The 12,610-nt window shown below is 37.0% G+C and overlaps 1 protein-coding gene across 1 annotated transcript in view; it reads right to left on the reverse strand.

The window, feature by feature from the left end:
- The window catches only part of MORC1 (MORC family CW-type zinc finger 1), a gene marked incomplete at its 5' end in the record, with an annotated part of 83,767 nt that overhangs the window by 44,371 nt on the left and 26,786 nt on the right, over positions 1-12,610 (reverse strand). Inside the window, 4 exons of the mRNA XM_008065393.1 lie at positions 563-667; positions 5,646-5,660; positions 5,839-6,084; positions 7,895-7,960. Coding sequence (XP_008063584.1) covers positions 563-667; positions 5,646-5,660; positions 5,839-6,084; positions 7,895-7,960 — 432 coding nt within the window. The remainder of the gene's footprint in view (positions 1-562; positions 668-5,645; positions 5,661-5,838; positions 6,085-7,894; positions 7,961-12,610) is intronic.

The raw sequence follows: 12,610 nt of genomic DNA on the forward strand, positions 1-12,610 counted from the left end.
GGATCAGTGAAGGCCGAGCAACTCTACTCTTCAGTTGCCCAGATAGATAGCTCTTTGATATTAACTATCAAGCTAGAATCAGGGACTGACGTATTATCTATAATAGTAAGTGGATAGCACGTCCATATTTATTTAATAGATTTCTGTCTATAGGGCTTCTGGCAATTGCCTAATTTAAGTCAATTCAGAACACACCTCTGGGAAGAGTCCAAATTTCAAATCCCAGAAAGGTTCATATGCTTTGGATTTGGTAATAAGGTTTTCTGATGATCTTCAAGTTATACATATAACTGTTATATATTTACATATATATTAAAGATTTTTCACCCTGGTAACTAAAATGGAAAAAGGGTTATGGACTATGGGTTAGCAGGTGTAAGTTCTAGTTATATCTCTACTAGTTTTAGTAACCTTGGGCAAGTAAATTAACAAACTTTTCTAAGTCTTATTTCTTCATCTAAAACTAAGCCATCCAACTAAATATTTCAGTTACTTTGAGGCATTCATGGATCCTTCATGACTAAATCTCAAGGTATCATTTAGTGAGTAAAGTTTATCTTACCAGGACAATATCTGGATCACTGTTTCCGTTTTCAACTTCAGTCAATACCTTATACTCCTGTACAAAGTTGTGACTCTGCTTCCTTTTCATTTTCCAAGAAGAGGCCTATAGCAAGGAATTAAGAACAAAAATACAAGACAACAACAAAAATACAAGAATTAGTAGCAATCAGTGGTGCACATCAAACTACCTTCAGTTTTTACTTCATTCAGTCTCTAATTGTAGGATATAAGTAAAATTGCAAATAATCTTTGTCCTCAAGACGTATCTAATTTAGATAAGCACATGTAAAAGTTAAATAACAATACACAACAACAACAAAAAGAATGTCCCAAGGCAAATAAAGTATGAATGATGTAGACTATAGTGGACAATAGTGAATCAACAGGTCTGAAATATTTGCAAAGGATCTGTATGAATTACTGTCCATACACTGAATAAATTGTTCTTAAAACTTATGTAGCCAGTGGGGAGATGCACACTTCATCAATAAGGGCACCTGTATAACGAACATCTGTGTACCTAACCCTGAATTGTACCTCACATCTTTAAAATAAAATATAAAAAAAGTATATAGATGTTCAGAAGAATAAGATATACATTCATCTCAAAATATCTAGCATGAGTTTCTCTTATTATACAGTTATTAATCAGTGAAAACGAGACATACCAGTTAAGGTCTCCCTTAACTGGAATGGCTGGAGGTAGACTCTCAGCTGCTTGAGGGCAGGGGCTGTGTCTTATTAATATCCTAGTCCTTAGCACCTGGTCGCGAGGAAATGTGTAATATTTATTTGTTGAGTGAAATGAATTAACAAAGGGCACTACAGAAAAGTCCAAGGGAATTAAAAGCTGCAGATGTAGGAAACAAAAAGCATGTTATTTTCATTAGGAGCTCTATTTCCAGGAAATGTAAAAAAAGTTACTTAAGATAAATAAAGCAGAACATTCTGAGAAAGGTATAGGTATAATAAAACTAATTCTTTAGAAAGAATGGTAAGCTAATGAATTACTTGCATTAATGGAGCTCAACTGTGGTACATATAAGCTAAAATATTAGCTAATTTCAGAACCATTTTTATCAAGTTTTTGAAGCACGTGATAAGATTTACTCAGAACATATCTGCCTTCCTAATTCCATGATGCTTAGGCGAATATTAAAATTAATTACATTTCCCCACACCTCTCCTGTTTACTCTTGGTAATGCCTTGTGTGTCTACTGGATGGGAGATTAGAAATTTACCGCAAATAATCCTCATGTAATTGAAAGTTGTTTCAATTGCAATTTAAAACCTGATTGAATTCATTTTTCAAGTGATTTATCCACCCCACTTCTAGATTTTCCTAAATGTAGAATGTCTCCTGGAGTGTGACTAGCATACCCGTCGAGGGTTTGATGTGCTGTTTCCCTCCTCTTCACTTGCTAATCAATCCATTCTAATCTGAGGTCTACCCCCTTTACTCCAATAACAACAAACTCTTCCCAAGATCTGCCCTATTACCTCTAAATTAGTAAGTCAACAGACATTGTTTAGATCTTTGGCCACACGAGTTGGCCTCTTATCAGAATTTAGCCTTTGTGACTATCTTTCTTCAAAGCATCTTTTCCCCCTCTTGGTTTTAATGACATATCAAGTTCCCGGTTTCTTCTCTGACTACCCTGGTAGTTCCTTCACAGTCATCTGTGCATACCTATATTCTGAGAGCTAGCCATAAAAATACTAAAATTCCTCTAGTTTCCCTCTAGTCCTTCTTTTCTTCTTACTCTTCAACCTCACTCATCCTCAGACATGCAAATATCTTACAAGCTTATGTCTCTTACCTAAACCTCACCTCTAAAATCCAGACTCATATGTGTAATCTCTTACTTTGCACATCCTCTTGGAAGTTTCAAACTATGTAAGAGAACCCATGTGCCTCTCCACAAGCCCAGATGCCTTCTAGGATGCGCTATTTCAATGAATGGAATCACCATCTGATTTGGTGAAAGAGTGGGGAATTCCATAGTCGTTCTTGCCATTTCTCTCTGTGTCACCCCCCTCTATCCAATCAGTGTCTCCAAGACAGTGTTACCTCTTCCACCACCATCATCCTCCCTCACACTACTGTGATCTCTCCATCAGACCACTATCAAGCCTCCTGACTGCTCTGCAGGCACTCACTCTTGTTAAGGAGAACACCACACACCGGCTACCAGTTATAGGGAAGGAATCTAAACACTTCTGCCCATTTTATCTTGGTATTGGAGTTGCCAAAGAAAACACAATACAGTCAAGCACTGGATGGAACAATGCTTTGCTTATACAGAGAAAAGACAAAGCAAGATCAACTTCAGTCATGTGCATCAGTCTCCCACATTCAGCAGGTCCCTACTCCACAGGCAATGCAGAGCAATTGGTTACGTGCACCCCCTCATGCCACAGGAAGATGTCATGTCCCCTCCTTGAGGACAGATATAGCCATAGGGTTAACCAAGGTTCCATGAGATACACACACTTAAGCAGAACAAAAGAGAACATACACTGGGCCTACAATAAAGAAAGATAGTCCCACACATAGCAATATTGCCTTCTGTGAGCATGCTACTGCACTCCAGCCTGTTAACATGTACTAAACATATAATCCATATGTCTAGCACAGGCCATGTGGGCTCTTTATCTTTTGGAAAGGATGTGTCCGAGGGCCAAGGTCCATTCTTCTGTGGCCAAGTGAGGGTTAAAAGACTGCTTGTGCGAGGCTGCCTTTCCAACAACTCTGCTCTCCACTAATCTTTCTTCCGCATTCAGCTAAAGCAATCTTTACAACAGGAAAACCTGGTCACACCACTCCTCTGGTTGAAACCCTTCAATGGTTTTCCATTGCCTTTAGGATAAATGTGAAATCCTTCATGGAGGCCTAAGGAATCCACCCAATTCCTCTCGCACCACAGCCCCTTTCTATCCTCTGCCCTATCTTTTTAAAGGTATTTGCATTCACAAAGTTCCCTCTAAAATTTAGCAAATGTTGTTTGCATTCCTTGGAAATGTTTTTCCTCTCTTTTTACCAATTTAATTGGAATTCAGTCCTAAAGGCTCAGTCACTATTTTTTTCTGGAAAGATGTTCCTGTCCTACCAGACAGAATCAAATCCCCTATTGTAAAACTCATGTTACAGTGTCAAAAAAAAAAAGCCACAGTAGTAATTTATATTTGTCTAATTATTGGGTGTCTGACTCTATCTCTAGACTGTAAGTTTGATCGGGGCAGGAACCATGTGCAGTTTTGCTTATGGTTATAGCTGGCATACAGAGTGGCAATTGATAAGATCTTATACACACACACAAACACACACATACGTGTATACATATATGTGTGTGTATATGTATATATAATATATATAAAGCATGTGTGTATATCCACTTCATGTAGCTTTACAAATACATGTATACATATATATGCGTACACACATACATACACACACACACACACATGCTATACTAAGGGAGTCCCTATATTTAAAGTCTAAAATGAGTTATTCTAACATTTTCAACTTCTCAATGGATTATATGTTTAGTACATGTAACATTTTTTTTTTTTTTTGAGTCAGAATCACTCCATTGTCCAGGCTGGAGTGCAGTAGCATGCTCACAGCCAATCCAGCAACAACCTGTTGGGCTCAGGTGATCCTTCCAACTCAGCCTTCCAAGTAGCCAGAACTATAGACTCGCATTACCATGCACAGCTAGATTTTTCATTTTTTGTAGAGACAAGGTCTTCAAGTTGCCCAGGTTCATCTCAAAGCCCTGGGCTTAGGCAATCCCCTCACCTCAGCCTCCCAAAGTGCTGGGATTACAGGCTTGGGCCACCGTGCCCGGCCCATGTAACAGATTGATACAATAAAGTCACAAATCCGAAATCTTGAAATTGCATAGTTAATGAGTTTTTCTGGAATTTGGAATCAAAAGAGATATGACTATAAAATGATAAAACTACTTTTAATATTACAAACATGCAGTACTTTGAATGCAGCAAGGGTTGACTATCTGCTGAAAATATAAACCTGTACATTCAAATATAATACGTAATTCAAAGCAACCAAAATATTAAAATTCTGTAGACTGTAAACAAATTCAGCTTTGTTCATATGGTCTCAAGAATAGATTTGGGACAAAAGTTTAAAATTATAGGGAAATGCATTTGAGCATTTTCATAGGATAAGCTACTCAAAAATGGAATAAGAAAAGTCTACCTTAGGAGGTAAAGATTTTCACTAAAGATTTTCAATAAGAGTCTGAACACCATTTGCCAAAGATTACAAAGGAATGTGTGAGAGAGTTCTGTAAAGTAACTATTGTTCAAAATAATTCCTTTGAAAGGACCATGTCTAAAATATCTTGTCTCCCACCATGCCTAATGCTGGGTCTTACACTAGGCATAAAAAGTTCAACAGACATTTGCTGAGCAAATGAATTTACTGCTTTCAGAGCCTATTGTAGTTCACCGGAGTATTTTCTATGATGGACCAGACCCACTCTTTAAGGGTGAATTTAATTTGTGGAAATAGTTAAAAGGCATTAGAAGTCAAATTTAATGAACAGGGTTGATAAACTGGGAAATACATTTTGGCTTATGAAAAATGCAAAATGGAAGTTATTGAAATGATGTCTGTAATCCTTCACACGGAACCTGACACAGAGCAAATAATGTCCACTCAACTGTAGGAGGTATCACTATTTATTAAACTGAATCTGAGGGAAATGTCTCAAAAAGGAATGAAATAATGGTAACATTGTAGAATTTAATGTGTTATGATTCTTTGGAAAGAAACAAACTCATTTAGATATATAAAAATTTTGGGGTGCTCCATTTGTTAAAATCAGTCTCAACACTTAGTTGTATATTAAATTTTTCCAGAACACAGACTACAGGAGTAACAATATGTATGATTTCGCTAAGGATTTTTTCCTATAAAACATTGAGCACAAAATTCTAAACATTAAAAGTTTAGCCCACATGAATATTTCACTCTTAAATATAAATTTAAAATCCTTTTCCCAGCTGGGCATTCTTAGGGGTCCTTCAGTTGGGCAGCATTGCTGGTAACAGCAATCTGACTTTTCTTCCAAAACACAGAATACGGAAAAAATAAAAATTGGGACCTTGTCCAATAAACACAGATTGCAATGAATATTCTATAATTGAACCACCTTAAAAATGTGAAAATGAAGCAAAACCTTGATGAAATGCTATTTCCAGAACAAGTGAATTATTATACATTTTTGAATTTAATAAAATACCTGGGATCTCTCAGCTAGTCTGACATTTACTGGCAGAGCTGCTGGATAACTCTGCTGTTGAGGTTTCGCGTTCTTCTTCACAGACTTCTTCATAATTTTAGTCTCTGAAACATACTCCACATCAGAGTCTGCCCCTTCCGTGTACCTTTTTTGGCCTCTGTGGCTGATGGAAAGCTTAAAGGATGAAAGAGATTCATGCTTCAAGTCATCCCTCAAAAGTCTGGTTTTCTGAGTTTTGGTATTTTCCTTAAATAACAAAGAACAAATTTTTAGTTTCTGGTAGCCAGTTTTCTTTAATGACCAATTACCATTTCCCTGATGCCGTTATTACATTAGGTGATATTTCTTACCATTAATAAAATGCTTAAAAAGCAAAAGCTTAGAAAATCAACTTTAGCAAACGTGTACTGCTATGATGTTTCATTAAGAATCTGACTCAGATATAGGTGCAGAAGAGCTGGGCTGAGTCAAGAAATCTGATTTTGAGGATGCAGAAGTACCCAAATTGAGAACGTACTGTGCATACTGACTTCCTCTCAGCAGAGATTCACTTGCTTTTGGTTACCTGCTGCAAATGAAGTGAGAACCCACCCCTCCTACTGCCATTCTATATGCTGCTTCCTGCCTCTCGGTGGCCACTACTTCAACCAGTGAAAGATATATTTACAAAGGGATCTAGAATACATGTGTCTGCTTGCTAGGGCCTACTCTCTTTCTAAGAAACCAAAAATAACTAGTAGAAGGAGAGAAGTTTAGGGCAGAGCACCCAGTAACACTCTGGCATTCCTAAGCATCGCACTACCCACCATAGCCCTAACCTCCACTGCTCAAGGAGCTCTCTCCTCAGCACTACCCAGGGCTCAAACTGCTGAACCTCCCATTTTCCTTCACAGAAACCACCATCATTTTGTCAAGTTATGTTATGGTGGAGAGTACTAGTTTGTTTATGGCTAGGAAGAATCTCATGGCATGAGACTGTATAATTATTGTAGAGGCCCTATAACAACACATTACAATCTATTTACTACGTCACATTGATTTTTACTGCTCTTTGCTCCAGGAGAATCCCTTTCCTAGTCCTACTCTCAGACTCTGGTGATATATTATCAAATTTATTATTTTTTATTTATTTTTTATTTTGTATTTATTATGAAATGAGCATATCCTGTCAATAATAATATCTGAGTAGATATTATTATAAAATATATTTATTATACAATGAGTAGATCCTGAGCATGGTTCTGGAGCTCAGCTAGGCAGTGACCTGAGGTAAATTACTATAAAAGGAGGAACTTGGGGGATTATACCCGTTCCAACTTATTACTGAGTCTTTGATGTAGCATCTGAAGGTGCAAATAAAGAAAACACAAACTAAAAAGACATGCTGGAAACAAGTGCTTCAGTATTTAATGGTAGAGAAATGCCAAAGATATATATAATACGTTATGTATAGCTACCAGAAATCTATTTATGTAAAGGTTGGTTAGGTTTATCAATTTCGTCATTTGCCTGTTAAGAAGTGTGAATAATCAAAATCATAAAGAATTAGTTTGTGTATGTGATTGATACAACTGAAAAGTTATAAAGGTTCAAAAATACTCCTCTTTAAATTTTAAATTCTAGATAATAACAGACATTTGAGAAATACAAGGTAATACAGCATTTAGCAAACACAATTAAAAATGTGAGAATTACAGACACAACATATTTCTAGGCAAGTATACATCCACAGACTGAAAAATCTACACACACACACACACACACACACACACTTATACACAGGAAATACTGAGAATGAATACATTAAAGTATTTTAAACGGTCACTATGTGCAGACAGTAAGATAACAGGTGAATTAAATTTTGTTTATATTCTACTTTCTAAGTTAGCCCCAATAAACATATATCACTTTAATAAGAAAATAAATAACAATTAACATCTATTGGTCCTTCCCCATCTGAACCTCCTGAACCTTGATGACATTTGGTCCTTGATGAGGCTGACCCTTCACATGGAAAACATGATACGAAAGGCTGAATCCTACATTAATGACTCACCTTACGTGTGGCAATTGGGCAGGTGGACGTGAGCTCAGTGATCCTGTCCATTGGTATAAATTGAGACTTTTGTGGGAAAACAAATTAAGGCAAATGTAAGTAAAAATAACTTTCAACTGGAATATTATAATAAGTCAATACTCTTCATTTCTTAAAGAAGTGTCAAAGATAGCACACCCTCACCAATAATCGCTTAAGGAGTTTCTTTAAGTTTAGATATACTGCAACAATGTCCTGATTAGTAATGACCAGAGAGTGCCAAGAGAAGCCAATGGTTTTTTGAAGCATTATCACTCAAAAGTCTTACAAGCAATTTATAGGTACTGCTTTGCTGCTTTGTTGAACTTTATCTTGTTTCCAGCCTCCACAGCCCTTGTTTCCTCTCCCTCAAGACACTCTGTTCCCCACTGTAGCACCCAGGGTCTGGAAGGAATCCTGACCTTGGTCAGCGGCTCTGTCTAGTGCAGACTCTTGAGGGGAAATCTAATGCACTCAATGCCCAATCACATCTTCCCACTCCTCAGAATCACTTTCATGTTTCTATGCCTTCATATAACTCAGTTCCTTGGCCTAGAATGATCTTTTCAACCCAAATCCACTTGCCAAATTCCACTCACTCTTCAAGTTTTGGGTCAAATATTACTCATCCCAAAAGTTGCCTCTAATTTCTCAAGGGAGAATTAATTGCTTTATCTTCTAAGCTTCTGCGGCATTGTTTATTTTTACACGTTTATAGAGATAGTAAGTTCACATGGACAGTACATGCTTTTTAAGTATATTTAAAAGAAGTCTCTTCACTACTTCATTCTTTACTTGCCCAGTTCATATTCCATTAACAAGTAACCAAAGCTATTACTTTCTTGTTTATCTTTCCAGAGATTTGTTTATATGTCATATATAGGCATATATGTGTGTGTGTGTGTGTGTGTGTGTGTGTGTGTCTACCCCACTTTTGTGGAAGGAAAAGATGGTTGTATATTATAGGCATAGTTTGCATCCTGCTTTTTCATTTAAGAATATATCCTAGAGTTCTTTCTCTTTTACTACATTAAAAACTTCTTTATTCCCTTTTACAGTTGCATTATACTCCAGTGTATTGTTGTACAAAAATTGATTTAATCAGACCTATTAATAGATATTTAGATCTTTTCAATCTTTACTATACAAACAACTTTCCTAGACCAACCTTGTAAACAGGTAATTTCATATTTGAGAGAATATGTCTACATAATCAATTTCTAAAACTAATGGATAATCAATTTCTGAAACTAATGGATCAAAAGGTACATGCATTTATAATTCTGACAGACACTGCTATATTGTCTCCAGCAGTCTTTCTGGTGACCCAGCATATAGTTACTCTTGTGAATATTCCAAGAGTACTAAAAAAAAAAAGCTAGGTGGTGATCTGAGGTAAATTACTACAAAAGGAGGAACTTGGATTATAAGACTAAAACCATCCCAACTTATTATTGGGTACCCTACCCACTCTCTGCAGAGTGTTAGCAGCAGGGGCTGCTACAATTGAGGAACCAGACACTGATGGAGCAAGAAGCAGAAGTGAATGCCCCAATCTCTCTCACTGAGTTATGTACACTGAACTGCAGAAAAGGCTCTAGAACTGCAGAAAAGGTCCCAGTGCATCAGTGACTAACTTCAGAGTAACAAAAACAAAATAAATTACAGAAAGGGAAGAGAGGCCTGTCACAAATGAGAAAAATACAGGCAATCTTCAGAGTACTAAAGAGACAGAACCCGAAAAAGCAGTTATCAGAACACAAATAAAGGAAACCTTCTGAACAACATGTCCCAGATGACAGTCACAGAAATCAGAGGCTAGATGGCTAAAACAGAGAGAACCAAAAGAAACTAGAATTGAAACTCACCAAAGTAGTTCAGGAAGTAAAAGCAGAGTTGGCCAATTTCAGAAAAGCCTATTCTTTAATAATGAAAATGAAGAACTCCATCTTGGAAATCAGAAACAAAGTAGCAAACATAGGGAGCAGGATCAACCAGGCATAGGAAAGAAACTCAGACCATGAAGACCAAAACATGGAATTAGCCCAGTCTGTCAAAAGTGTAGCAAAAAAAAAAAAAAAAAACTCAAAAAGAAAGAACAAAGCCTCTAAGACATGCAGGATTATGTCAACAAGCCAAATCTACTCCTAATAGGTTTCCCTCAAGCAAAAAGGGAAACAGAACACCATGAAACAAACAATACATGAAGTCATCCAAGAAAACTTCCCACATCTCGACAGAGAGGTGACCAGTCAATCACAAGAGATTTAGAGAATCCCCACAAGGTAGCACATGAGAAGCCAAACCCAAGACACATAGTAATCCACCTCCAAAAAGTAAGCATGAAAACAGGAAAAAATCCTGAAGGCAGCAAGAGAAAGGTCAGACTGCATACTGAGGAAGACCCATCAGAATTACTCCAGACTTATCTGCAGAAACACTATAAGTCAGAAGTGACTGGAGTCCTATCTTTAACAGTCTTAATGATAAGCAATTCTGGGCAAGAATGTCCTGCCCTGCCAATCTAAGCTTCATCAGTAATGGAGAGTTAAAATCTTTTCCAGACATACAATCCCTAAGAGCATATGCTGACTCCAGACCAGTCTTCAGAAGACACTTAAGAAGGTGCTGAACATGGAGGGGAGGGGGGAAGAACAGCCATACCCATCACAAAAATGCAGGCAAGCACAGAATCTATAGGAAATACAGAGTACTCACAAAAATGAAAATACACACATATATAAATAGAAAAGAAAAAAAGGAAACAAAGCAACCTCCTAAGAGTTCTATGACAGGGATAAACTCACATTTCAATAATCAATTCAAATGTGAATGGACTAAATGCACCAATGAAGAGACATAGAGTGACAAACAAGGAGATCTGGTACCTTAACTTGACGTTCTATCCAACGGATTTAATAGACACCTATAGACCACTCCACCCAACATCTACAGAGTATGCATTCTACTCATTAGCACATGGAACATACACCAAGATCTATCACATTCTCAGACATAAATGAAGCATGAATAAATTTCAAAAGATCAAAATAATACCATACATATTCTCAGATTACAGTGAAATAAAAATAAATATCACCACCACCAAGATCCCCTCAAAGCACACAAAAACATGGACACTAAACAACATGCTGCTGAACATGCTGGGTCAACACGGAAGTCAAGACAGAAATAAAAATATTTCTGGAAACAAATGAAACCCAAACACATCATATCAGAATTCTGGGATGCCCTGAAAGCAGTGGTAACAGGAAAATTCATAGCACTGCATAGACACATCAATAAAATAGAAAGATCACAAGTAAACAATAAATAGACCAAGAACAATCCACAAATTGACTCAGTCATAAGAAATATTCCCACAAAAAATTCTTGGATAAGATGGCTTCCCAGCTGAATTCTACAAGATATACAAGGAGAAGCTGATACCAATCTTATTGAAAATATGCCAAGCAATCGAGAATGATGGAATTCTCCCCAACTCATTTTATGAAGCTAGCATATGAAGCTAACATCATACTGATACCCAAACCTGGCAAAATCTCAAAAAGGAAAGCGTATTATAGGCCAATCTACTTTAGAAACACAGACACAAAAATTCTAAACAAGATTCTAGCAAATCAGATCCAACAAAACCTTGAATCATCTACCATGACCAGGTGGGCTTCATTCCTGGGATGCAGGGCTGATTCAACATTTGCAAGACCATATATGTAGGTCAGCACAATAACAGATGTAAAATTAAGAAGCACATGATTATATCATTAGATGCAAAATCCAGTATCCCTTCTTGATAAAAACCCTAGAGTACCTAGGCATGGAATGAGCATTTCTCAAAACAGTCAGAGTCATCTATGATAAACTCACAGTCAACATTTTGCTCAATGGGCAGAAGTCAGAAGCATAGGATGTTCACTCTCACCCCTCCTGTTCAACTAGTGCTGTAAGTCCTAGCCACAGCAATCAGGCAAGAGAAGGAGATCAAGGATATCCAAATAGGAAAGAGGAAGATAAGCTATATCTTGTTGCAAATTATATGATTTTATACCTTGAAAACCCTAAGGAGTCTGTCAAAAGCCTCCTCACACTGATAAACAACTTTGGTAAACTCTTGGGTTATAAAATCAATGTGCAAAAGACAGTTGCATTTCTATACACAAGGAACAAGCAGGTGGAGAACCAAACAAAAAGCACACTCCTATTTGCAATAGCCAAAAAGAAACAAACACCTTGGCATCCACCTAACCAGAGAAGTGAAAGACCTTTACAGTGAGTACTATAAAATACTGCTCAAAGAAATCACGGTTGACACAAACAAATGGAAAAACATTCCAAGCTCATGAATTGGAAGAATCAATATTGTCAAGATGTCCATCCTATCCAAGGAAACCTATAGATTCAATGCAATACTCATCAAATTACCAACATCATTTTTTCAGACCTGGAAATGACAACAGAGAAATTCACATGGAAACACAAAAGAGCCCAAATAGCCAAAACAATCCTCAGCAAAAGGAACGAAGTGGAAGGTATCACAATTCCAGATTTTAAACTTTATTACAAGGTTACAGTAACTGAAACAGCCTGGTATTGGTATAAGAATAGGCAGGCACATAGACCAATGGAACAGGACAGACATTCTAGAAGCAATAATACAGTCTCAACTAATTCATCTTC

This window comes from Carlito syrichta, unplaced genomic scaffold (genome assembly GCF_000164805.1).
Source record: "Carlito syrichta isolate Samal-C Ts95f unplaced genomic scaffold, Tarsius_syrichta-2.0.1 Scaffold308266, whole genome shotgun sequence".
Taxonomy (NCBI): domain Eukaryota; kingdom Metazoa; phylum Chordata; class Mammalia; order Primates; family Tarsiidae; genus Carlito; species Carlito syrichta.